Source organism: Leucoraja erinacea, chromosome 3 (genome assembly GCF_028641065.1).
Source record: "Leucoraja erinacea ecotype New England chromosome 3, Leri_hhj_1, whole genome shotgun sequence".
Classification (NCBI taxonomy): Eukaryota; Metazoa; Chordata; class Chondrichthyes; order Rajiformes; family Rajidae; genus Leucoraja; species Leucoraja erinaceus.
Genome location: NC_073379.1, coordinates 55,430,418 through 55,458,394, shown reverse-complemented (window position 1 = coordinate 55,458,394; position 27,977 = coordinate 55,430,418). Strand labels below are relative to the sequence as shown.

Sequence of the window (27,977 nt, the reverse complement as noted above, 5' to 3'; positions counted from 1 at the left end):
CATGAACGCTGTCGAGAACCTCGACGCCAACCCCGCCCAGCAGAACGCGGTTTCGCTTCAACTGCCTGTTTTCTGGACAGTACAGATTCATGTGTGGTTCCAACACATTGAGGCCCAGTTTCAAATCCGGCAAATCGTCAGATTCCACTAAATACTTCTACGTGGTCGGCGCATTCAAACAAGAAACTGCCACCCGATTGCTTCCTTACCTCCAAAATCCGCCTGCCGAGAACAAGTACGAGGACCTCAAGGCCCTGTTGCTGCGTACCTTCGGGCCCAGCCGCCGCAATCGCGTTACCAGGATCCTGCACATGGACGGTCTCGGTGACCGCAAGCCATCAGTGCTGATGAGCCACCAGCCTTGTCTCTTCTTCAAGCAGCCTTTCCGAGCAGATGTTCGATGACATCCGCCTGCTCCTCGCCGATAGTGACTACCGACCCCCTACAACTCGCCAAGCGGGCGAACGAGCTGTGGCTCGCCAAGCAACAGGACGGCGCTTCCGTCAGCCAGGTGTCTACAACTCCGCGGCGGCCTCGACGGTCCACTCCACCATCTACCGACAACACCACACCACAACCGACCGCTGTGGATCCCAGTAAGCACCTGTGGTGTTACTACCACCAACGCTGGGGTGAGGAGGCTCGCCAATGCCGTTCCCCCTGCTCGGATCCGGGAAATGCTCTGGCCGATCGCCAGTAAAGGCTAACGCGGTCGGCCAGAAGCATCGCTCAGATTCCTCGTGGACACGGGGGCAGAGATCAGCATACTGCCTCCGTCCGGGGTCAACACCCGTTCTGGTAAGCGAGGTCCCACCCTGACCGCCATCAACGGTAGCCCCATCCGAACTTACGGGATTCGTACTGTTCCCCTTCATTTCGGCTCCCGATATTTCATGTGGCCGTTTACCATCGCCGATGTCTCCCAACCATTGTTAGGCACCAATTTCCTATGGGCCTACTCCCTACAAGTCGAGGTCAAGGGCCAGCGCCTCGTTCATCCCGAGACCCTCCAACCCACACCTCGGTTCAGTGTCTGACACGGACGATGCTTATGCCCAAATTCTGGCCGAGTTCACTTAAATTCTGATCCTTCCCCCCCCCCCCCCCCGTTTTTAAATCGGCCACGCCTAAACACGGTGTCGTTCACCACACCCCCACCACCGGTCCTCCGCTCCACGCACGAGCGTGCAGGCTCCCGCCCGACAAGCTGCGGTTGGCCAAGGAGGAGTTCCAGCGCATGGAGATGGGTATTTTGCGGCGCTCCGACAGCCCATGGGCTTCCCCACTCCATATGGCCCCTAAGTCGTCCGGCGGGTGGAGATCGTGCGGGGATTACCGCAGCCTTAATAACGCCACGACTGCTGACCGCTACCCCGTCCCGCACATTCAGGATTTCACGGCCCATTTGGATGAGGGTACCACCAGACCCCCGTCCACCCCGATGATGTGCCTAAGACCGCCATCATTACCCCTTTCGTCCTGTTTGAATGGTTGCGGATGCCGTTTTGTCCTCAAGAATGCCCAGCCAAGCCTTTCAGCGGCTTATGGACATGGTCGGCCTGGGGTTGCACTTTGTGTTTATCTATCTCGATGACATTCTGGTCGCCATCCGCTCCCGCCAGGAGCACTGCGCGCACCTCCGGTTGCTGTGCCAGCGCCTCAATGACCATGGACTTGCCATTAATCCCGCCAAATGCCAGTTCAGTCTCGACTCCATCTCATTCCTCGGCCACCACGTTACCCAACAAGGCGCAACTCCGCTCCCTGCCAAGGGGAAGGCAATTCGGCAGTTTTCCCAGCCGGGCAACGTTAAAGGGCTCCAAGAATTTGTGGGCATGATCAATTTTTATCATTATTTTATGCCAGCGGCAGCCCTGGTTATGTGGCCTTTGTTCCAGTGCCTGGCAAGCAAACAGCGGGACCTGGTCTGGGATACGGCGACCACGACCGCTTTTGACAGGGCCAAGGAGAGGCTAGCTAATGCCCCTATGCTCGTTCACCTGTGGGCCACTACCACTACCGCCCTCACTGTCGATGCTTCTGACACCGCTGTCGAGGGGGGTCCTCGAACAATTCATTGACGGTCGCTGGCAGCCACTCGCCCTTTTCAGCCGGCACCTGCGCCCCCCCCCCGAGCGCAATTACAGCGCTTTCGACCGTAAGCTCCTGGCCCTCTTTTTGGCTGTTTGGCATTTCCAATATTTCCTGCAGGGCAGACCCTCCACAGCTTTCACCGACCACAAGCCCCTCACGTTTACGTTCGCAAAGGTGTCCGATCCCTAGTCTACATGCCAAAAACGGCATCTGGCTTTTATCTCGGAGTTCACCGCCAGTATTCAGCACGTAGCGGGTAAGCTCAACCAGGTCGCTGATGCCTTATCACATCCTGCCATTAATGCCATGCTGACCATAGCCCTGGGTATTGATTATAGAATAGAATAGAATGCCTTTTATTGTCATTCAAACAACTTTGTTTGAACGAAATTTCATTTTCTACAGTTTTTACATTACAAAAAAACCCAAGACCTACACTTAACATAAACATCCATCACAGTGAATATCCAACACCTCCTCACTGTGATGGAAGCCAAAGTCTTATTGAATTGAATTGAATACCTTTATTGTCATTCAGACCTTACGGTCTGAACGAAATTTCGTGCCTGCAGTCATACATACAATCATACAATAATAAACAATAAACACAAATTAACATCCACCACAGTGTATCCTCCAAGCACCTCCTCACTGTGGTGGAGGCAAAAATCTTAGGGTTACTGTCTCTTCCCTCCTCTTCTCCCTCTGCGCTGAGGCAATTCCCCACCGGGCGATGGCATAAACAGTCCCGCGGCTCACCGAACCCCGCAAACGGGCCAGCTCAAACACCGCGGCCCGGGGTGGTCGAAGCTGCCGCCCTCCAGTCCAGCGGACGCGGCCACTGGCTGAACCCAGGACTCAGGTCACCGCCGCCAGAACGCCGTCCCAGCCACCGGAGCACCGTTCCAGCCCCAAGCCGGATCGCCCTCACGTGAGTGCCGTTCCTCCCTCGAGCTGGGCCACTCCGACGGGAGTGCCGTTCCACACCCGGGCTGGGCCACTTCGACGGGAGCGCCACAGCCCCTCATAGGAGAGTCTCAGCCCCTCGCCAGGCCGCCCTCACGGGAGCGTCACAGCCCCTCACGGGAGCGCAGTTCCAGCCCTGAGCTGGGCCGCCTTCACGGGAGCGAGCCCAGGGCGAGTCCTGTCAGGCTGCCTCCGGAGCCTCGAGGTCGCCAGCTCCGCCATTAGGCCTCAGCGCAGACGGAGGCAGAGAAGGGGGATACGACACAAATGTCGTATTCCCCGAAGGGAGAGACAGCAAGCCCCGTTTCAACCCCCCCACCCCCCCCCCCCCACATAAACACAACCTAAAAACCAAAAACGTAACTAAACAAAACGAAAAAAAACAACACAAAAAAGTAAAAACAAACGGACTCCAGGGGAGCCGCAGCCGTTCACCAGCGCCGCCACTTCTCTTCCCTTTGTTCTTCTCCCGCGGCCCAGCAGTCCAACTGCAGCGTCAAGGCGAACTGGGGCTCCGATGTTAAGCCCCCGGCGGGCGATGGTAAGTCCTGTGGCCATTTAAGCCACACGGAACGATGTTAGGCCTCGGCTCCATGTCCTTTAAATCCCGCTATTCCAGCGGGAGAAGTTGCAGTTGCAGAGCTCGGAAAAGCGGTCTCCCACCAGGGACCTGCGAGCCCCCGATGTTACAGTCCACCGGGCCTGCGGCCGGAGCCTCCGAAGCTCCAAAGTCGGGTCGCAGCTGCGCGCCGCAACAGTTCCTCCCGCTCCGAAGTCGGCCAGCTGTGAGTCCGCAGGCTCCGCGACTGGAGCCCTCAGGTTAGTCCCCGGCCAGAGGCCGCCGCCGGCTCCTCGATGTTAGGACCAACGACATCGGAGACCCGACCGGGAAAAAGTCGGGTCCCCGCACAGGGAAGAGATTAAACGGTTTCCCCCATAGCCCCCCCCCACCCCCCATATACACAGCTAAAAAAATAATAAAAACTAGCTCAAGACATACATTTAACAAGACAAAAATTAAAAAAAGACAGATGACTGTAGTCGAGCCGCTGCCGTTAGGCGCCGCCACACTGATTATTCTGGACTCTCCGCTGCGCAACGGGACGGGGACGAGATGCTTTCCTATCGCACTGTCGTTTCAGGTTTAGTATTGGAGGACGTCCCGCTAGGGCCCTCGGGCGTTACTGTCCTCTGATGTCTCCACCGGGCAGCCGCGACCCATTGTCCCTACGGTTTGGCGACATCGCATTTTCGACTCCGTCCACGGTTTTGGCCACCTTTCCATTCCAGGCAATTACTGTGTTGGTGGCGGCCAAGTTCGTCTGGCATGGCCTCCACAAGCAGGTCGGGGCCTGAGCCTGCATGCCCTGCCAAACGTCCAAGGTCCAGCGCCACGTTCATGCGCCTCTCCAGGATTTTGTCGTTCCTCAGCACCGGTTTGACTACATCCACGTTGACCTGGTGGATCCTCTGCCAACGTCCCGAGGTGTCACCCGCCTGCTCATTGTGGATCGTTTCACGCGGTGGCCCGCTCCCTGAAACCTCCGCCGCGACTTGTGCACGGGCTCTCACGGCCCACTGGGTGGCTCGTTTCGGTGTATCCTCCGACATCTCCTCGGATTATGGTGCTCAGTTTACCTCTGCGCTGTGGTCGGCCTTGGCCCAGCTGTACGGTGCTCAGCTGCACCACACTACAGCGTACCATCCGCTGGCCAATGGCCTGGTCGAGCATTTCCACCGGCATCTGGAGTCCTCATTGAAGACACGGCTCACGAGCCCTGATTGGGTGGATGAATTGCCATGGGTTTTGCTGGGGATCTGCACGGCCTCCAAGGCAGATTTGGCCACGTCATCTGCTGAGTTGGTTTATGGCTCCCCGCTGAAGGTACCTGGCGATCTTATTCCAGCGGCCTGGAGGCAGCAGGAACTCCCTCCGCCTGTGCTGACATACCACCGTGAGAAAGTGGGCAGGCGGGCCCCTGTCCCGACCTCTCGCCACGGGGTTGCTCCATCCTATGTCCCACTTGCCCTCAAGGACTGCCAATTTGTTTTCCTCCGCAGAGACTCGCACCAGACGCACCAGCTGAAGTGCCCTTATGAGGGTCCCTTCCAGGTGTTGCAACCCGGCGTCACGACTTTTGTTCTGGATGTCGGGGGCTGGCAGGAGGTCATTTTGGTGGCCCGCCTCAAGCCAGCCCACCTGGATGTCGACCGGTGGCCAACCCCATCGTAGAGGTCGTCCGCTGGCACTCCCGCTTTCGCCTGTTGCACCTGTTCATCCTGTCTCCACTCGGTCTGTCCGCCTAATTCGGCTCCCGCTTGATTCTTTCCTCAGCTTCTGGGGGGGGGGGGGGGGTCCTGTAGCGGCACCTAGTGGTGAAGCTGGGCTTTCAGAACCCTCATCATTGGTCGGAATGTCACTTGACCGGTGGTTCGTTCGCGGGCTTTTGAGAGCAATCAGTAGTTAGTGCTCCTCGCATCAACAGGAGCTTTAATCGTTAATTCTTGACTAGGTACGCGGTAGTTCGATCATTTGTTATCGTTAATAAATAATATTTCGTTCAACCTGCCTGGTCTCAATGCAACACCCAGCAACTGGTGATGTCCATGAATCGCAGAGTTCAAGCAGTCGTTGCATGCAAAGGATATGCAACAAAATACTAAACATGACTACTTTCATTTACATGACATTGCTGTGTCCCAAACATTATGGTGCCCTGAAATGGGGGGGGGACTATGTATAAACACTGCTGTAATTTCTAAATGGTGAAACTAAAATGTATAAAAATGGCTTTTATTAAAATCTGACAAAGTGCACTTTAACCACATGTGATTTTTTTTCTATTACAAATCTCAAATTGTGGAGTCCAGAGGCAAATAAATAAATGATGGGTCTTTGATCCAAACATTATGGAGGGCACTGTACACATCCCTTTGAGAACTAAGGTAAGAAATTACTTCACTCACCGGCTGCTTCCCTATTCATAAATGGTCACTAATTTTTCTAGACTCCCCAGCTAAGGGGAAAGTTTTTTAAAGTTATGCTTCAATTAGTTTACCCCTTATCCTTCCAAAGTCAAAGAATATAAACCTAATCTATCAAATTGCCCATCATAAAATAATCAATTATTTCAGAATTTAAAAAAACATAAAATCTTTATTATGCTCTTTCTTATGGTACTGTGGAAAGAGAATCCAGGCTATAGGATGGGTACAGCATGATGCAGCCCAAAGGACAATTCACATCACAACTATCAAGTTCAAGTTCAAGTGAGTTTATTGTCATGTGTCCCTGTATAGGACAATGAAATTCTTGCTTTGCTTAAGCACACAGAAAATAGTAGGCATTTACTACAAAATAGATAAATGTGTCCATATACCATGATATAAATATATACAAACATGAATAAATAAACTGATAAAGTGCAAATAGCAGAAAGTGGTTATTAATAATCAGAGTTTTGTCCGAGCCAGGTTTAATAGCCTGATGGCTGTGGGGAAGTAATTGAAATCACAATCATCACAAATCTCTGGGAGACTCTAACTAGAATAAAGTTTTGAGAAATTAGGATGGGAAAATAATATAAATAAAGCTTTGATTAAAAAAATACTACCTCCATCATAGTCGCAGTATACTCCTATTCTATCTGGAACCTGCCCATCCATGGCTTTGGCTTTGTTGTTGTGTTTAGCAGCAAAGGATGCCTGCAGCCAGTTGTTAATATGAACACACCATGAAGTAATTGTCTTCCCCAGCTGATCAAACTTTCCAAGATTCCTGTAAGATACACCTATACTATAGGATTTACAGTCTTTTTGAGACTTCACTTCCCAATAATGTTGACCATTTTCAATCACTCCATCACCTGTGAAGTACAAGCAAAGATGTAAATTAATTGTAACATTTACATTGATGCAAAAGACTTCAAGAAAAATACAAAACTTGAATTTGTATAGGATTTTTCACTCTTTGAACCAATTTTAAACCTTTTATCACTGGCTAAATATCAAACCGGACTGCCACGAAGTTAAGGTGTTGGGCATTACTTCCACGGAATGAGTTACCCAATGTGTTCACACTTTTATTCTCTGTATTATCACCATCTTTTTCTCAAGAAACCCAGTTTTCTTGTTACTGGGGCCATCAGTCAATCGGAACATCTTCTCTCCATTTATCCCATCTGAATTACTCATGTATACCTCAGCAAAATCTCCTCAATCTTTTTTTGCTCCCATTTTCTCCAATCTAATTTAACAAAAATAACTGTCTTCCTTGGAACCATTCTCGGGAATCTGTTTTTGTACTCTATCTAGGACCATCATGTTCTTTCTTAACATGGTAATCCAAATTGGTTACAATAATTGTGGCCTTATCTGTGTTTACTATTCGTTCAACATAATATACCCATTTTTATATATATCTACGTGTTAATCTCAACAAGCCTTTCCTCCAATTATAATTGTAAATTTACATCAAGCTCCATGTGTTTCTGCACACTTTAAAACATTGGCATTTTGTTTATATTCTTCCTGCCAAAGTATCAAATTATAATAGACCACTGATTGTGAGGTTGTACCATCAAGTGAAGACGAACAGATTGGCCTTGCTATTGAACTAGATATGTTTCACTTTGAACAATATGCTCGGTATTCCCAACTTTCCTAACCAAAATAAAACGGGTTTTACCTGACCGCTGGTGGAATCAAGTTCCCTAAGTTAGTCTCTTTTGTCACTGCCTGCCTGAAGTTCCGGGTAATAAAATCTAACTGATTCACTTTAATTTGAGCAATGTTCTACAAATTAGCAGACATTTCCTACAAATCACGTCACATCACAGCAGCATCAATGAAACCATTTATCAAAAAAGAGTATTAATCTCATACTTAAGATTTTGAAATGACAGCATTTATTGCTTTAAATGAAACTTTATTTTTTTTTATTTAGTCAGGATGATGACCACCAGACATTTCAAAGTACTGCTATAATGTGAGTTTAAATAACACGTTGGACACATCGTGAGTGATGATTAGGGAACACTACTTGCTTTACAAGGGTCGAATTAGTTATGATGCGATTTTGATTGGGAACAAAATAATCACTCAGGTTACTTTGGAAATTGACAAGCAGAAAAAAAAGCTGTTTGATTTAAACAGCAAAACCTGTTTCATATAATTTCCCCACAGTAAACAGGCATCAATGTCTCTCAAGAACACTAGAGCTACCATAAGACCCATTGTCTCTGCCGGTTCGTGCCCCACCGAACTCATCTCCACATACCTTGACTCCATACTCCGCAGCCTCCACGCATTCCGCTCTCTAGGCCCTCACCCCCTCATCTTCACCATGGATGTCCAGTCACTCTACACCTCCATCCCCCACCAGGATGGCCTCAAAAACCCTCCGGTTCTTCCTCGACCAGAGGAGCAACCTATACCCAGCCACTGACACTCTCCTCCGCCTAGCGGAGTTGGTCCTCACCCTCAACAGCTTTACGTTTGACTCCACCCATTTCCTCGAAACACAAGGCGTAGCTATGGGCACACGCATGGGCCCCAGCTACACCTGCCTCTTTGTCGGGTACGTTGAACAATCCTTGTTCAGTACGTACCAGGGCCCCATCCCCGACCTCTACCTCCGTTACATTGACGACTGCTTTGGAGCCACCTACACACAACTGACTGACTTCATCCACTTCACCACCAACTTCCATCCGGCACTCCAATACACCTGGACCATTTCCGACACTTCCCTACCATTCCTTGACCTCACCATCTCCATCGCAGGGGACAGACTTCTGACCGACATACACTACAAACCAACTGACTCACATGGCTATCTGGATTACACGTCTTCCCATCCTGGCCCCTGTAAAGACTCCATCCCCTACTCCCAATTCCTCCGCCTACGCGGCATCTGTTCCCAGGATGAGACATTCCATACCAGGGCATCGGAAATGTCCTCGTTCTTCAGGGAACGGGGATTCCCCTCCGCCACCATAGATGAGGCTCGCACCAGGGTCTCATCCATACCACGCAACACTGCTCTCTCTCCCCATCCCCGCACTCGCAACAAGGGCAGAGTCCCCCTGGTCCTCACCTTTCACCCCACCAGCCGGCAAATACAACACATAATCCTCCACCATTTCCGCCACCTTCAACGTGATCCCACCACTTGCCACATCTTCCCATCTCTCCCTATGTCTGCCTTCCGCGAAGACCGCTCCCTCCGCAACTCCCTTGTCAATTCTTCCCTTCCCTCCCGTACCACCCCCTCCCCAGGCACTTTCCGTTGCAACCGCAAGAAATGCAACACCGGTCCCTTCACCTCCCCCTCGACTCCATTCAAGGACCCAAGCAGTCGTTCAAGGTGTGACAAAGGTTCACCTGTATCTCCTCCAACCTCATCTACTGCATCCGCTGCTCTAGATGTCAGCTGATCTACATCGGGGAGACTAAGCGGAGATTGGGCGATCGTTTCACCGAACACCTCCGCTCAGTCCGCAATAACCAACCTGACCTCCCGGTGGCTCAGCACTTCAACTCCCCCTCCCATTCCCAATCCGACCTCTCTGTCCTGGGTCTCCTCCATTCCTAGAGTGAGCAACACCGGAAATTGGAGGAACAGCACCTCATATTCCGCCTGGGTAGCTTGCGTCCTGATGGCATTAACGTTGAATTCTCCCAATTTTGCTAGCCCTTGCTGTCTCCTCCCCTTCCTTAACCCTCGAGCTGTCTCCTCCCATCCCCCCGCCCTCGGGCTCCTCCTCCTCCCTTTTTCCTTCCTTCTCCCCATCAGTCTGAAGAAGGGTTTCGGCCCAAAACGTCGCCTATTTCCTTCGCTCCATAGATGCTGCTGCACCCGCTGAGTTTCTCCAGCAATTTTGTGTACCTACCATAATAGTTGTTGGTTGTTGAAATTGACAAGCAATCAGCTGCTACCATAATAGTTGGTGGTTGTTGAAATTGATAAGCAATCGCTTCCATTAAGGCATGATACTATTAAACAATGTAACCTTTAGTATTTTTAGAAAGCACTAACAAAAATAAACGTATTGCTATTGAAAATACCTTTATTTTTGCAAATCCTGCAGGAAAAATAACTTTGTTGTTGTAAGTCTGAAACTCTCCAGCCCTTAATCACCTTGTCCCATTGACATAATTGCCTTTATACTGTGATTTTTTTGCTAAAAAATTCTTAAGATTGCATCTATCATGTTAGAGCAAAACTACCTGTATATTTCAGTTTACCACATTGCAATGGGTAATGAATCACTTATGGCAGGTTTTGTGTTCATTAGCAATGCTTAAATTTATAAAAATTCTATATTATTATCTGGATTAAATCTGGATTTAAAATCTGGATAAAACTATATTGTCTGGATTGTCTTTCAAGTTCTCCGAGTTACTCAGAAGTTATTCGTCCAGTAATTGAACCACTGGCCCTATGAAATAACTGTTTCAGAATCTTTATAACTGCGTAGATAGTTGCCCATTTGATGTTAACAGTAGCAACTCAATCAACAGTATATAGTCAATATTGATAACAGTAATTTTTTTCAAGCTGATAAGGTTGCTAATAATTATAAGGGAATTAGTTTAAATTTAAAATAGAGTTGAAAACAAGAGCATAGGGCCAGAATACCATGTAGGTAATTAGGCCCCTCTTAAAAATAACCAAGCATTCACCCACTGCCTTAAATATCATTCTAATTCTAATAACTTTTCCACTGGGTGCTTCCTTCGCAACTCCAGACTGTTTCACATTTTCACACCAACGGCTGCGCAAAATAATCAACAAATAGTTTTGCATTCTTTTTCCTTTAAGCACAAACCACTTTCTGAATCTTTTTTATTCTTCAGTAATGCAGAAAGTATAAAGAAAATGCAATATTCAATGTACATTGCTCATGGGGGTTGGTAGTAGGAGATTATCCTGTAGTTCTCATGAACATACAGGCATGATTTTACCTAATACTGTATATGATTCACCAGAAAAACGATCTCTGTTACTTCTTCCTGAACCTGGTCGGCAGGATACGGATGTCCTTTTGGGTGATGGCGTACCACTTCTATAGGAAAATTAAAAGGAAACAGTCAAATGATATACAGTAAGTGAAGACAAGATGAAAAGAAGTTATAGAAACAAAATCACAAACTGAGAGAAGATTACATTCTTTTCAGACAAATGTCCTTGAGACTCTTGAAAGGCGCCCATAAATAAAATGTATTATTATTATTAAATGTACAAATCTGAATGTGTGCTATTTTAGCTGTATTTTTTTAAAACAGCTTGTTTAAAATGATTTTAGGTAGTAATTAAAGGATAACCGAATAGCAGAAATTAATAGCAACATTCCTGGGACTTATGGACAAAGTTTATCTCAACAAACTTATAAATGCTTTATTCAGCATTTGATAACATTTTTGTACAACTCTTCCTCAGTCCAATCCTGTTTTTATAAACACATTCAAACAGCTGTTCAAGGACTATGGCAAGGATTTACTGAATTATGTCCAGTGTTTAATATTTTGGGCAAAACACAGACAGGATATGAAGAGTGAAACACATACATGCACATGCAGGGGTGAGGGCTTCATTAAAAAAAAAAAGAGAAAAGGCATACCTTTTAACGCAAGCCAAACTTACCAGACAAAAAAAATGAATCCGCAGGAAAGGAAAAGTAAAAAAGTTAACTTTGAACTTATGATGGATTGATAGAGGATTGCCTATAAACTGTTCACTTCAGCTCCCAAAACAAAATGATTTAATATTAAGAGTTTAACAGATAACCCCACCAGAGTGAATTTCCTGTTGTATTGAAAAATCAAATTTTGCGCCACATCTTCAGTCTCTGATGTCAAGTTTAAAAGTTTATAAAATATCTTTACTTTGAAGTTCAAATTGCTTCTTTAAGTGCATCTTATTTAAAATTTAAACACAAAATAAGTCCCTCAAATGAAGTACATAATCACAATGAATGCTATAGCTTCAGTGGACATTTTAAGGAATCATCATCTTACATCATTGATCTTTTTCATAAAGCAGGAATTAGGTAAAAACCAAAAACAGCTGATAAATTCAACTGCAGAAAGCAATGCTTCTGCACAATCACACTGAGGGCTAATGCAATAAATTATTATTTAAGAAGCATGCTTTTATTATATAATTAATCAATAGCATTTTAATTATAACAAAAGGGTGACAACACTGCTTTTTCTGAGAAGACACTGTGCAAATCTTTATTTTCCGCTATATATGCTACATCTCATTTTTTCCCCTGGATTATTACAACTATGCTAACCGAGGGGGGAAGGGGGAGAGGGGAGAGAGGAAAGAGGGGGAAGAGGGTAAAGAGGGGGGAGAGAGAGAGGTGTGTGCTGAGAGGGGAGGGGGAGAGGTGGGGAGCAGGGGGGGGAGGGAGGGTGGAGGGAAGGGAGTAGGGTGTGTGGAGGGGGAGAGGGGTTTAGGGGAGGGAGGGGATGGAGGGAGAAAAAGAGGGAGAGAGAGAGAGGGGAGAGAGGTGAGGGGGGGAGAGGGAGAGGGGGGAGAGGAGAGGGGGGAGAGGAGGGGGGGGAGAGGGAGGGGGGGAGGGGGGGGGGAGAGGAGGGGGGGAGAGGAGAGGGGGGGGGAGAGAGGAGAGAGAGGGAGGGGGGGGGGGGAGGGGGGGGGGGGGGGGGGGGGAGGGAGAACCTAAAAAAACATTTTAGAACCAAAAAATACACATTCTGCAAACATTGTAGAACTAAAAGAGACACTTTTTGCAAACATTTTAGAACCAATAGACACTTTTTGCAAACATTTTAGAACCAATAGACACATTCTGCAAACATTTTAGAACCACTAAGGACACTTACATTTGAGTAGACATGTGTTCAGTGTTATTCACAGCTCAGAGAAACGTGACCCTCTGCCTTCCTCCATCTTGAAGAGACTGTGAGGCACACCACTTCCTGGTTTTATAGTCCCCCCCCCTCCCCCTGCCGCCAGCAGAGGCAGCAGAGAGAATGGGGAATTTTGTAAAAACATTAATATCCCTGTCATTTTTCATCGACGGGAAAGATCCTCGGCGCACATACGGCGGAGGGGGGCTCTGAGCAAGGTGGCCAAAAATGACGGCCGTAGGTGGCAGCGTTCTCTCAGAAATCGCAGCACAGATGGCCAAAACCGGTCAAGAACAGACTTTTAGTAATATATAGAAGATATAACATAGAAAAAAGACCTTCAGTCCAACTCGCCTATGCCAATTAAAATGCCTATCCATGATAATCTCACTTAGCCATATTCAATTCACATCTCTTCAAACCATTCATAGCCACCTAATTGTCTAAATGTTTTTTAAACAGCAATTTTACTTGCCTCTATCACTTCCTTTGACAGCTCATTCCACATAACCCACTTTGTAGGATGGGTAAGAAGGAACTGCAGATGCTGTTTTAAACCGAAGATAGACACAAAAAGCTGGAGTAACTCAGCGGGACAGGCAGCATTTCTGGAGAAGTAATGAGTGACTTTTCGGATCGAGATCCTTCTTCAGAGGTCGAGAACTCAGCTGCCTGTCCCGCTGAGTTACTCCAGCTTTTTGTGTCCATCTTGTGTGATAGGTTGCTCCTTAGATCCCTGTTAAATCTTTCTCTTCTCACTTTGAAACAGTCTTCAGTTTTTGACTCACCTACTCTAGGAAAAAGACCAGCTAAGCTACCTATGCCTCTCAATTTTATAGATTTATAAGCACATTTACCCCTCAACTCTACTCCAGGGAAAACAGCCCGAGTCTCTACTTATAGCTCAAGCCCTCCAATCTCAGCAACATACTTGTTTTCTGCATGCTCTCTTAATATGCAGCACATAACTGAACATGATATGCCAATATCTTATTTGAGGTCCACTCAAATGAGACATTGAATTGAAATGTCCTGAATTGCAGCATTTGGAATTATTGGGAGCATTGAGTATTCAGGTGTGCTGTGCAAAGCTAAGAATTAAGGAAACATGCAGTAAAGATGACAGCAATTACAGAGAAAGTGGGATAATTAAAAATTCTAAATTGTTAATACTTAATAGATGCAAGAATTCACTCACATCAACTGCAGATATTGAAGCAGGCTTATTTCATTAGAAATGTATTTTATTCTACACATGTCTATTAGGAACGGGGTACTGATTGTGGATGATCAGCCATGATCACATTGAATGGCAGTGCTGGCTCGAAGGGCCGAATGGCCTACTCCTGCACCTATTGTCTATATATGGCTGTGATAAAAAAACACCATTGAATAAACATTAAATGTTATAATTTCACGGAAATCTCCATGGTCGTGGGATCCACAAACCTACACAAGTTTAGATATCTTGATGCGCATGGAAAATAAAGATGATTATGGCAATAAATTTGTGCTTGCAAGAACTCTCTATCCAGTTCTATCAAAAGATCTGGCAAGGAGCGGTAGATGAAATTTGGTAATGAGGTAGATGAAATATGGTATCCACCCACATGGATAGAAAATCGGTTGACAGACAGGAAACAAAGAGTAGGGATAAACGGGTCCCTTTCAGAATGGCAAGCAGTGACCAGTGGGGTACCGCAAGGCTCGGTGCTGAGACCTCAGATATTTACAATATACATTAATGATTTAGATGATGGGATTAAAAGTAACATTAACAAATTTGCAGATGACACAAAGCTGGGTGGCAAGTGTGAACTGTGAGGAGGATGCTATGAGGATGCAGGATGACTTGGACAGGTTGAGTGAGTGGGCAGATGCATGGCAGATGCAGTTCAATGTGAATAAATGTGAGGTTATCCACTTTGCTGGCAAAAACAGGAAGGCAGATTATTATCTGAAAGGTGTCAAGTTGGGAAAAGGGGAAATACAACAAGATCCTTGTTCATCAGTCACTGAAAGTAAGCATGCAGGTACAGCAGGCAGTGAAGTAACCAAATGGCATGTTGGACTTCATAACAAGAGGAGTTGAGTATAGGAGCAAATAAGTCCTATAGTTGTACAGGGCCCTAGTGAGACCACACCTGGAGTATTGTGTGCAGTTTGTCTCCAAATATGCCTATCGAGGGAGTGGAGAGTAGATTCATGTGGTTAATTCCTGGGATGACAGGACTATCATATGTTGATAGAACGGAGTGGCTGGGCCTGTATACTATGGAATTTAGGATGAGAGGGGATCTTAGGGAAACATAAGATTATTAAGGGTTTGGACACGCTAGAGACAGGAAACATGTTCCCGATGTTGGGGGAGACCAGAACGAGAGGTTACAGTTTAAGAATAAGGGGTGAGCCATTTAGAACGGAGATGAGGAAAAACCTTTTCACACAGGGTTGTGAATTTGTGGAATTTTCTTCCTCAGAAGGCAGTGGAGGCCAATTATCTGAATGCTTTCAAGAGAGTTAGATTGAGTCCTTAAAAATAGCGGTCAGGGGACATGGCGAGAAGGCAGGAACAGGGTATTGATTGTGGACGATCAGCCATGATCATATTGAATGGCAGTACTGGCTCGAGGAGGCCTACTCATGCACCTATTGTCTATTGTAAAATCAAAGGGACATTCAAAAGTCGTGTTCTTTGAGTGTAATTGATTTGATCTGATTTGTATGAAAAATTGCACGTCGCTGAAGACCATCACCACATAATCCAAATAATTGATGCACTTTCAATTAAAATTTAACTCGATCTGCTCCATCTTTAATAAGTTATCAGCTTTGCTCATAGGATAGCAAATACTCTGCCCCAAAAGTGTAACATTTCATTTGAAGCCCACAGTTATGGATAACTGTCTTAATGTCAACCATAATTAAAAGGTGATTTGTGGTTATTCACTTAAAGTGTTTGCAAGTTGAGAGAAATTAACAACAGGATTTGGTTAACTTCAGCTAATAGATCACTTGGTATTCTGGAAAGGATTCATCCATCATACTTGAGCATTCAGTCTCTCTCTCTTAAATATCTGACCAATGGGAACATTAAGTTTTCTCTTCTCACTTTGAGTGAGTTCAGACATGCAAGGTAGCAGCCTGAGGATCTGTGCTGCTTCAATATATTCACGCTAACTGAAATTCCCTGAAGTTGGATAAAGAATTCCAAATACATTCCCCTCTGGGTCATTTCTGCAACAAATGGCTCAGTCCTTGTTGAGATGATAAACCCTTGAAATTCTCAATTTGCATGCCATGCCTCTTAAGAAATGTGTACGTTTTAGAGATCACCTCTCATTCTTCCAAACTCAAGAGTGCAGCACAGTCTGCTTAACTTCTCACAAGACAACCCCCTCGACCCTCTTCTCTCCGGAATCAATCAGGCGAAAGTTTTCTTGCACTATATCCTGCATATCCTTCCTTTGAAGGGAGCTCAAACCTGTAAACAATATTCCAGTGGCCTATATAATCAATAGTGAGATATCTCTACCCTTGTACTAAAGTCCCTTTGTAGTGGAGCCGGTGTAAGTTTTGGCCTTCTAATTGCTTGCTATATTTGCACATTAAATTTATGAATTACATACGAGGGACCTGGTTCCCCCTGAATACTAATACCTTGCAGTTTGTCACCAATTCTTACAACCTTCGCAAAGCCATCAGGCATGCCAAGAGGAAATTCCGGATCAAGCTCGAGTCCAAGGATAACGAGATAGCGATCGGTCGGTTGTGGTATGAATTGCATGCTCTAACAAGCTGCAAAGTGAAGTCAGGCAGTATTGCTAGCAATGTAACCCTTTCCAACAAGCTCAATGTTGGGCTCTATTTGGCTCTACGTCACTTATGGTCAGTTAAATTATACCTGTCCAGTCAGCCTCGGCTGTGCCTGAACCTACAGTCACTGTCACCGATGTCAGATTGGCCTTCCTGAGACAGAATCCATAAAAGTAACTGTCATGGTTGGAGTTTCAGACTGCGTGGACCAGCTTGCAGGACTATTCACAGACATCTTTAGCTTCTGCCTATTCCATTCTTAGATTCCCACCTCCTTTAAGATGCTCATTATCATCCCAGTGCCAAGAAAAAGCAAGGTAATGTGCCTTAATGACTACTGTCCAGTGGCCCTGACATCCACCATTATGGACAGCGTTATTACAGGCAGCACAGTGGTGCAGCGGTAGATTTGCTGCCTGACAGCGCTAGAGACCTGGGTTCAATCTTGACTACAGGTGCTAAATGTACGGATTTTGTACGTTCTCCCTGTGACCGTGTGGGTTTTCTCCGGGTGCTCCGGTTTCCTCCCACATTTCAAAGACGGAAAGGTTTGTAGGTTAATTGGCTACAGTGAAATTGTAAATTGTTCCTAGCGTATAGGATAGTCCTAGTGTACGGGGAGATCACTGGTAGGCGCGGACGTGGTGGGCTGAAGGGCCAGTTTCCACGCTGTGTCTTTAAGGTAAAGCCAAGTAAGCCAGATTAAAATGAGTACTTCAAGAGGCCGGTCATTATGCACATTAACTCCAGCCTCCCATACAGCCTTGATGCACTGCAGTTTGCGTATGGTTGCAAATAGACAAACAGTCTCCCTGGCCCTACACTCACCGTGGAATATGTAGATAAAAAGGACACCTAGATCAGGCTCCTATTTATTATCAATAGCTCAACTTCAACACCATGAACTCATTCAAACTCATCTCCAAACTCCTGGACCAGGAAGCCAGCAACCCTTCAGTCACTGGAACTTTAACTTCCTGATCCATAGACCACAATCACTGAGGAAGGGCAACAAAACATAATCCACAATGATGGCTTTCAGTGAATTGCTGTACATCCTATATGCTTATGAATGTTCGGCAACATTCTGCTCCAACTCCTTTTGCAAGTTTGCTAATGACACCACTTGAGTGGACCAGATCTCGAGCAATGATGTGTTCAGGAAGGAGAGAGAGCTCAGTAACATGATGCTAGGACACCAATTTCTCCCTCAGTTCCAACATGAAGCTAGTTACTGACTTCAGGAAACAAGCTGCCATACATATTTCTATCAGCATCAATGTTGCTCATATGTTCATAAGCGATAGGAGCAGAATTAGGCTGTTCGGCCCATCAAGTCTACTCCATCATTCAATCATACCTGATCTATCTTTCCCTCTCAACTCGTCTCCTGCATTCACCCGACACCCGTACTAATCAAGAATCTATCCATCTCTGTCTTTAAAATATCCATTGACCTGGCCTCCACGGCCTTCTGTGGCTGAAGTGGAAATGGCCAAGAGTTCCAAGAACGTCAGCCTAAATATCTCCCAACAATTTATCGTGGGTCAACCATGCAAGAAAACACATAATTGCCTCTACTTCCTTAGAAGACTAAGGGGTAGGTTGGAAGATCGGAGCTACACTCTAGCTAATGGGAGGACTGTTCAGTAGTTAGAAGACTAAGGAAGTTCAACATATCTCAACAACTTTCAACAGAAAGCATATTAGCTGGATGTAGCACAGCTTAGTTTGGCAACAGCTCTGCCCAAGACTAAGAATTTTTTGAGTTGTATATGTAGCCCAGTCCATTGCACAGCCCAGCCTCCCCCAAATCAACTCCATCTACACTTCATGCTGCCTTGGGAAAACAGCCAACAAAAAAAAGGACCATTTTCACCCTAGTCATTCCCTCTTAGCCCTTTTCTTATCACGCACAAAATACAGATGCATGAAAAGGTGTGCCACCAGATCCAGGAACACTTCTTGCCCACTTTTATAAAAACTACGAGACAGTCCACCCATTAGCTGGGGTGGAGTTCCGATCTTCCAACCTACCCCATTGCAGACCTTGCACTTTTTCTCTGTAACTGTAATGCTATAATACTAACATTATATTCTGCAATCTATTTTTCTCTTTGCACGGTCCATGGATACAGGTAACAAACAGCTGTGGTCACAGTACAGCTGTGGCACCCATCAAGTCACTGTTTCCCAATCTGAAATCTTCACTCCTGCCCTGTAATCAATACAGTACAGTATGTGTTCTAATTTTGTTTAAATCTCTTGCACAATACATTATAGAAATACCTCAATTGGTTTACCCCAATCTATTTGGTTAATTACAATCTCAGAAAATTAAAAGATGCGTCAAACTTCATGTTCATTCTGTACAGTCAAATTTTCGAAGTATTCTCTAACCATTTAAAAGATGAATACATATCAGCATGTTTCCTGGTATTTTTTGCTGTTTAATAACATCTTCGGCATTGCCCTGTACACTCTGCAATATTTTCCAGTTCTGATTTGATCATTGTTTCTGCCTATGCAGATGTTGCATAGTCTACACTTTAAGAATCTTCTGTTTATTAAGAAGTGTTATTTAGACATTTTAGTAGAAAAATTGAAAGCAAAAGCACTGCAATTCGAATTTCAGGAAGAAACTATGATTCGCTACTTGTACTGAACAGGTAACTGAACTGAAATGGTAAGTTCATACATTTTCATTTCACTGCACATCTCGTAAGTGTATGTGACGAATAAACTTTACTTGAATTGATCCATGTAGGTCCAGCAATACCACATTTAACAGAAGACAGCAATTCACCATCAAGGGCAATTAGGGATGAAGAATAACCGTTCGCCTTGCCAGCAACCTTCAGGTCCCACTTCTACCAACTACAGATAGCCCTTGTTATAATGGATCATGAGGCGGGGAGAATGGCGTTCATTATTGCAGACTGGCGGCAATAACTGGGTAAGGGGGGTAAATATGTACAGTATTGGAAAAACAGCAAGTAAACATACACTAAACACGACGGTAAACACAGACTGAGACAAGATTCACTTCAACCACCTAGCAGTTACTCCGTGAAACAACAAACTCCGTCCTTTGTTCCCAATACGGATGCCTCAGTTACAACAGATTTTGTCCACTGTAAATGAAATTCATTATAAAGAGGTCCGTAACAATGAGGGTAGACTGTATTACACTTCAAGGAACGTACGATTCATCATCTGAGAGAAATAAAATACTGGGTTGCACTTTCTTTGCTTTATAGTTCTACTAGAATTCAATTCCTTGGGTTTCAAAGATATGTATTCCATGGTCTGAAGCATTGCATTAGTATGATTTAAAGCCATTATTTTTTATCATAACAAAATTTAGATAAGCTCACTCTGATTTTAAGGAATATTAATATTAATTTCAAGTTGCTTTCAAATACTAGTTAAATGGTCAGGAACATTAGTGATATATCACAAAGTGGCCAAATATCTAATCTAAACAGCCTTAACTTTGGTCAAATAAAATTAGTATTTGTGGCCTAAACCAAGGATTGGTCTTCTCAAATGCAACTTGGATAAAGTGGATATAATCCAAACTTAAAAAAGCAACTGAATCGGACAAGGATAGCAGATCAGTATCACAATATTTCCATTGGCGCAGGAAATACAAGTATGGTTATCAGCACGCTATTGCTACTAAGCTCAAACTATGCAACTATCACATTTCACCTCATATTCCTCTTCAGCAAGGAAACCTGGCCACTGTGAGATGAAAACAAGGGGATTAGCACAATATACCGTGAACATTAGGGAAAATATAAAATTGCACATGGACATATTTTTACATTCTACTTTGTTCTTGGTTAACAAAAATATATTCAGATTGCAAGAGCAAAAAGCAGATGCGAGTCTTAATTTTGGACTACTCCATAAATGCACTTACTGAATTAGGGGAATTCTGTGATACCTTTGCATAATTTACCTCAACTTTAATGTTTTTCAACAAAAACTAAAAGCAGAAGTGGTGTATAATCTGGAGAAAGGTATCAGCAATGCCAGCATTTGTATATGCACTTGATAATATCACTGGATTACTGACAGATATGTGGAGATTGACAGATTCTTGATTAGTAAGGATGTCAGGCGTTGTGGGGCAAAGGCAGGAGAATGGTGTTGAGATGGAAAGATAGTTCAGCCATGATTGAATGGCGAAGTAGACTTGATGGGCCGAATGGCCTTGTTCTGCTCCAAGAACTTATGAACATAAACTATATCTGGACCATTGGATGTTATTCCAATTAATATCAATACATTTTGAACATACTTATTTTTGAACAACAGTATTAAAAATATTCCAGCTAACCTGTCAAGTTCCAAGGCAACAGCGTAGGAAAATAGTGCCCCAGTAGAGCTTGAAGGGGTGGGGCACTTACAGCTTAACAAAAACAAGGGGAGAGAGAGGGGAACCAGTCAAGCTTGAAGGGAGTGAGTGGAGAGAGCAAACTACACAGTGGACCTTCAAAGGAGTTACGGGAAAGGTGGCCTCAATGGATAAAGGGAAGGGAAGGGGGGAAAAGGAAGAGAACCAGTTCACTTTTAGTGCTTATTAAAAGAGTTGAGGGGAAATTTGTGGTTGTGTGAGGTGCAGGGAAATAGAGAAAGTGTTGGGAGCAGGAGATCCAGAGCATGGAAAACCAGATTCCAAATCATTGTTGTTACTGAAGGGTCAGAAAGTGGACGTGTATATTTTCCCTGCACAATATTATTACGTGAGAGTGGGCATGGAAAACCAAATACTGAGATCCTACAAGCCAACACAGGCATTAAAGCTTATAATCTTGAGGTTTCTGTTTTGATCTGTGTGTAGTAATAACTCTAAATGCTGAATTAACTTCCGTGGGCTTCTCTTGCTCCTGCATAGTAAATTTACCAAAATCTGATTAAATGGAAATTCTAGTGTTGGAGCCATGGGGATTGGGGAAGGAAATGATCAAAATGTTCAAGTAATTATGTCTGCTGTTAACCATGCAACATGGACAAACATTAGGAATTCAAATGCTTTCCAATTAAGGATAACTGTTCACAAATATTCAACCCCCAAAAAACAAATTGTACTGAATCCACCATCTACAGCATACATGTTTTAAAATAGCTTGTTCTGTGGCAATACAATTTTGTTTCATTCAGTTCATTGCGTGTTGAAATAAACTTTGTGTCAGAAACATCTTTGAATATTAAACCTTTTCTTGAAGTCAGTTCACTCCATGTATAATGATTCTGGAAAACAGTAACAGATGAGGTACAGAACCCTTGGAACGTGTATTCTAAATTAACTTGATACAACAAAGATTACCTGCCCTTATTTTCTTTCCCTTTTACTTTATTCTCCTGTCCTTTTCCACCTGAAGAGTCCCATTCAACACTGAAATCATCAACTTTTAAGTTCTGGTGTGAAGTTGTACCATCAAAGTTAAAGTTGAAACCTGAGAATAAATTAATATAAAAATAACCAAGCAAAATTCTAGATCATCAGAAAGTAAAATGAAAAATTATTCCTTAAGCAAATATCAAAAACTCTGATTACGTTCCAACAAATGAAGAGATTCAACAAGAAATATTCCACAACCCTTGATACCTTCCTGTAACTATCCTCTATTGTTTTGCCTAAACAACCGATTTTGCAAAACTTGAACAAAACCGAGTCAAAAGCATTGACTTTGTCAAGTCATTTCCTACCTTTCAGCCATTGGAAGAGGAGGCATTAAGGAAGAATTAGCATGTTTCGATGGGGAGGAGGATTGTAAAAGGAGGAAGCTCATAAGATGTTCAGAATATTAGCATAGTCATTAGTTGATTTTTATCGACCCCGTTAGCAGCAAAGAGCCAGCATAGTAGCTCCACATTTGTTATCCAATCTTGCATGAAAATTTATATTCAATGCATGATGCCATTTTAGCATGTGTGCAGTGGGAACCATTCCTCTTGAAAAGAACAGTGGACTGTATTGCACTTAAAATGGTTGCTTGCATTCTTTAATGGGGCTGCAATGTATTTTCGGGGTACATGTCCAACAGTATCAGCTAATTGGGAACAAAATATAATTACTGAAGAATTCAAGACTATTTAATAAAGGTTCACATATCACTTTGCACACACTTTGGGAATTATTCTCAGTTTTTATTGAGACTTTTACCAATATCATAAACATTCCTTTAGAAAATCATTTGAACTGCAGTCGTTTCTAATTATAAATAAATGCAAGCAGATCACCTTTTGTTTCCAAGGTTATTGGTTCAGAGTAGTCCCCTGCCACAGCCTTATTGCACGCCCTTACTCGGAAATTCATGTATTTGGATTCAAACTTTAATCCTGAAGAACAAGGACCAACAATAAGTCACCGATGCTCCACACAAATGCAAAACATGCAAATATGAAATATCTTCCTCCATCATGTATGTACTGAGTTTTACGTTCTCCCAGTGACCTGCATGGGTTATCTCCGAGATCCTCTTTCCTCCCACACTTCAAAGACGTTCAGGTTTGTTGGCTAATTAGCTTGGTAAATGTTAATGAGTGGGGAACGCTGGTCGGCGCGGGCTGGGTGGGCCGAAGGACCTGTTTCGCGCTGTATCTCTAAAATAAATTACAGCTTATTTCCTGTTTTGATTCATACCATTATTAGCATACTGAAATAAGTTTTCTTCCTTTCGATTTATTCTTTGTAGCAAACCCAAACCTAGATTTTATCTGCTCTGCAATCTCAGTTTTTCTGACAATTTAAAAAATGTCAAAACTGAGAGCAGTTCACCTACTTTAAAGCCCTGTCCCACTGTACGAGTTCATTCAAAGAGTTCTCCCGAGTTTGCCCTGATTCGAAGTCGGAGATTTACGGTGATGGCCGCTTGTCGGTACTCAGGGCTCTCGTGGACATTTTTCAACATGTTGAAAAATCTTCACGCGTCTTCCCGAGCTTACCTGCTGTTAGCGAGTCTTCCCGAGTACCTGCCGTTAGCGTTACGAGCCGCTAAGAGACGTCCCCGAGCTCCGACATACCCGCTACGTTCATCCTCCGTGCTTACCACGAGTTTGATTTTGTTTTTAAACTCGGGAGAGCTCTTGAATGAACTCGCATCATGGGACATGGCCAATAGTTACGTTAAAAACTGATACACAGTTACTCTCGGTTGAATTCTAGGGAGCTGAGTAACAGGAGGTTATTTGTAGTAAAGAATCAATATAGTGATCGATCTAATGGAGAAAATGTTACTAAGTACTGGCAGTTCTTATATATTGCAAAAAATAGGTCATAACCCATTCTGATAAAGCTTAATTGAAGGATTCTATATTCTAAAACTGACCGAAACTTGGGTCATAATGGAATGGAAAACACAGTCAGAATACAAGGTCCTCACATCTACTGCCAGACCTCTATACTCAGTTGCTTTCCATTGATAATTGCATGGTGGAAATTAGCGAAATCCACAGATGCTTTGATTAAAGTACTATTCCTCCACTGGTCAATTCGTCCCTTCCCAACCAAACCACCCCCTCCCCCGGTACTTTCTCTTGCAACCGCAGGAAATGCTACACTTGTCGATTTACCTCACCCCTCGACTCCATCCAAGGACCCAAGCAGTCTTTCCAGGTGAGGCAGAAGTTTACCTGCACCTCCTCCAACCTCATCTATTGCATCCACTGTTCAAGGTGTCAACTGCTCTACAACTGTGAGACCAAGCCCAGGCTTGGCGATCGCTTCGCCGAGCACCTCTGCTCAGTTTGCAATAACCAACCTGATCTCCTGGAGGCTCAGCACTTCAACTCCTCCCGCTCATTCCGAATCCGACCTTTCTGTCCTGGGCCTCCTCCATGGCCAGAGTGAGTCCCACTATAAATTGGTGGAACAGCACCTCATATTTTGCTTGGTTAGTTTACACTCCAGCAGTATGAACATTGACTTCTCCAATTTCAGGTCATCCTTGCTTTCTCCCTCCTTCCCCTCCCCTTCCCAGCTCTCCCACAGCCTACTGTCTCCGCCTCTTCCTTTTTTTCCCACCCCACCCACCCCCCCAACATCAGTCTGAAGAAGGGTATCGACCCGAAACGTCGCCTATTCCTTCGCTCCATAGATTCCTTCGCTCCATCGTTCTTTTTAAAACATTCCTCCACCTCATGTCAAACAGCAATAATACCAATTATACATTTAGTAAACATTATTTTCAGATTTGTATGGAATTTGCAAACCACTTTGTTCGGCCCTGAAAAATATTTACAATGGTTTTCTTCTGCATGGGGTGGGGGTTGCTAGAAATGTTCTGAATTGCAATTTTCCTTAATGCGAAGCAGTGTCATTTGCCACATGCATCAAGAAAATTCTGTCAAAACAGAAGACCAATAATCAACAAATTAAAAATTCAATTATCTAATGAATGTCTTGAATGATGAATAGCTACATCTATGACAATTTACCACATAGCCCTAATTCTGATAGACAGATAGAGGACCCATAGAAAGAATGGCAGGTGCATTAAGTGGAGCATCTGTGGGTCAGTAGAAATGTCCTAGTTATGGTTTCACATACATTATAATCATGCTTTAAGTAGATGAGACCTGAGAGTGTGTATTCAGTAGTCTTGATGTAATCAATGATGTCCCAGTTCTTTTCTTCCTTAATTCTAGGAAGTCCCTCATGGTTGGTTTTCCTGTATTCTAGTATGTAGTGATCAATTTTTTTATCATCTTCTGATATGCTCCACATTATCGTCACACAATTATCAGCGACCAAACAATCAGCTGGGTCTACCTCCGGAGCTCGTGGGACTGTGGGAAGAATTACACATTTCATTATTTACATCAGTACTTCAACTTTCTTGGGTATCGCCAATAACTCAGGTTCACATTATTAAATCCAAATCTTCTAATATATAAATAATGTTTAAGGGAAAAATTGAGGGCAATACTTTCTCAATTTAAAGAATGGGGAAACCGAGAATCATTGACATGATAATACAGGATCACACGATCAGTAGTGAGAAGTTATCTTGGATCAGAAGTACGGGAAGCACTAGTTGGAGCATAGAAGAAGTGGTTGGAGTGCTTAATAAATCCCTTTAAAATAGTAATAATAATTGGAGAGGGAAATATGCAGGATAAAAAAATCTAGAAGAATTTAAAATCTGTGGAAGATAAATAAAAAAAGCAAAAGCAGTTGGTGTTTGAGCAAGATGCATTTCATAGCAACGAACTGATGGATTAGGAATATCAAGGAAATATCAGGTGGCGCGCAAATGACGCCCAAGTGGGACAGGGCCTTTAGGGTGTTTGGCAGGGTGTCAAGTAGCTACTGTTTCTGGGTGGAGTTAGGCTGCTTTAGAGATGTCAGCATTGCATGTATCCATGCGCAAAGAGTATTCCCCCACTCCTAACTTGGCTCTGGAAGATGGAGCAAAGGTTCTGAGGGTCAGTAGGTAAGTCACTTGCCACAAAATAGCCGGCCTCTGTCCTGCTTTTGGTTAAATTGTCATACCAGATTGAAAGACTAAAAAGCTTTTTCTTTACTTGGCTTGATTCATTGAAAATACAAGATAAGCCATTTAACCATAGATCATTCAAAATGAGACACTACAGCAGAAAGAGCCTTGCCAAAGCTAATAGCCTCAAATGTTTATTTTTAAAGTAGCAAGTTAAAAACTAAATTGTTAATGCTTTCTAGAAAATGCAAAACAAATTCATTTAACAATAAATATATCTATCTGTAATGACTTGAGGTTAAAGATTCTAATAAGTTGCCAAGAAAAGGATTGAGTAAGTTTTAAATCATAATAATCATAATCGTAATTTATTAGTCAAGTATGTTTTGTAACATACGAGGAATTTGGGTTGCCAAACAGTCATAACAAAAAAGCAACAAGACACCCAACTACATAAAAATTGACATAAACATCCACCACAGCGGCTCCTCCACATTCCTCACTGTGATGGAAGCCAATAAAGTTTTATTTTATTTCCTCCTTTCCTCCCGTGATCGGGGGAGTCGAACTATCTGCAGCCGATGATCGAGCTTCATCATCTGGGCGGTTGAAGCTCTTGCATCGGGGCGGTCAAAACTCCTGCAGCTTGGAGTACCCGAAATCGGGTACTCCAAGCTGCAGCAAGGTTCATGATGTTAAAGTCCGCAGCTCCCGCAGGTTGCAACACCAAAGGCCGACTCCTGGCAAAGGGATTGCCTGCTCCGAGATGTTAAAGTCCGCAGGCTCCAAGATTTTGGAGCTCTAGAAGTCCAAAACACGAGGCCGCCAACTCCACGATGTTAGGCCAGAGTGCAGACGGAGATACGACACGGAAAAAGTCACATCTCCGTCGAGGAAAGAGATATGAAAAGTTTCCCCCACCACCCCCCACATAATACAAAACTATCCCAAAATCCTGGGGCACCGCGCGCGACCATGCGTCCCTGTCTACGTCACCATGCACACGTAATGCACACCATCCGCGCATAAAGCATGCCCTACGCGCATCATGTGCTCGCGTCGTGACGCGTAAATTATGTCGCGTAAATGACGCCCACGTGGGACAGGCCCTTAAATATTCATTCTCCCAGCAGTAATTCAAAGTGGTTGCATTGTGTACACACCTACATTTACCAGTTACTCACGCAGTTTATTCCTACAGCACCCCCCATTCAACTTTTACCACCTAGAATAATAGGAGCAGCCAAATGGGACTACCACCACAATTGAGATCCCTTCAAGTCGTAAACCATCCTGACTTGGATATATCTCAGCATTGTTCGGTTCAATTCTGGAACTCCCAGTCCAGCAGCAGTGTGGGAATAATTCTAGACAGCAGATCACTTTCCATATATTCCAACAACATCAACCCCAAAAACAAATAGTAAAAAAACATGACCATATGATACCTAAGATAATGATAGATATTAGAGAAGGGTCCCGACCTGAAACGTCACCCATTCCTTCTCTCCAGGGATGCTGCCAGTCCCGCTGATTTCCTCCAGCATTTTGTGTCTATCTTCTTATTATAGTTATTAGAGACACGGTTTACCCAAGACTCAATGAAATCATTAAGGTCACCTACCTCTTTGACAAGAACGCCAACTACTGCTTTTGGTCACACACACAAACAGCTTCTGTTGAGTGCCAAATGAAGGGGCAATTAGGAGTCAGGTTTAGGCAATGTCATAGTCTGGAATTAAAAACTAGTGGACTGATTTTGAATCT

At 44.2% G+C, this 27,977-nt stretch overlaps 1 protein-coding gene across 9 annotated transcripts in view; it reads right to left on the bottom strand.

Annotated features, from left to right (window-relative positions):
• fsd1l (fibronectin type III and SPRY domain containing 1-like) overlaps positions 1–27,977 on the bottom strand; it is an 85,910-nt gene that overhangs the window by 10,887 nt on the left and 47,046 nt on the right. For 3 of the 9 annotated variants that reach the window (XM_055632729.1, XM_055632732.1, XM_055632736.1), the window contains exons 7-12: positions 25,351–25,560; positions 23,014–23,112; positions 22,097–22,226; positions 20,473–20,505; positions 11,029–11,129; positions 6,675–6,926 (exon numbers count right to left, since the gene is read on the bottom strand). In XM_055632729.1, the coding sequence (XP_055488704.1) occupies positions 6,675–6,926; positions 11,029–11,129; positions 20,473–20,505; positions 22,097–22,226; positions 23,014–23,112; positions 25,351–25,560 (825 nt within the window). The remainder of the gene's footprint in view (positions 1–6,674; positions 6,927–11,028; positions 11,130–20,472; positions 20,506–22,096; positions 22,227–23,013; positions 23,113–25,350; positions 25,561–27,977) is intronic. The other 6 variants (XM_055632730.1, XM_055632734.1, XM_055632731.1 and 3 more) reach the window with 3 other exon arrangements.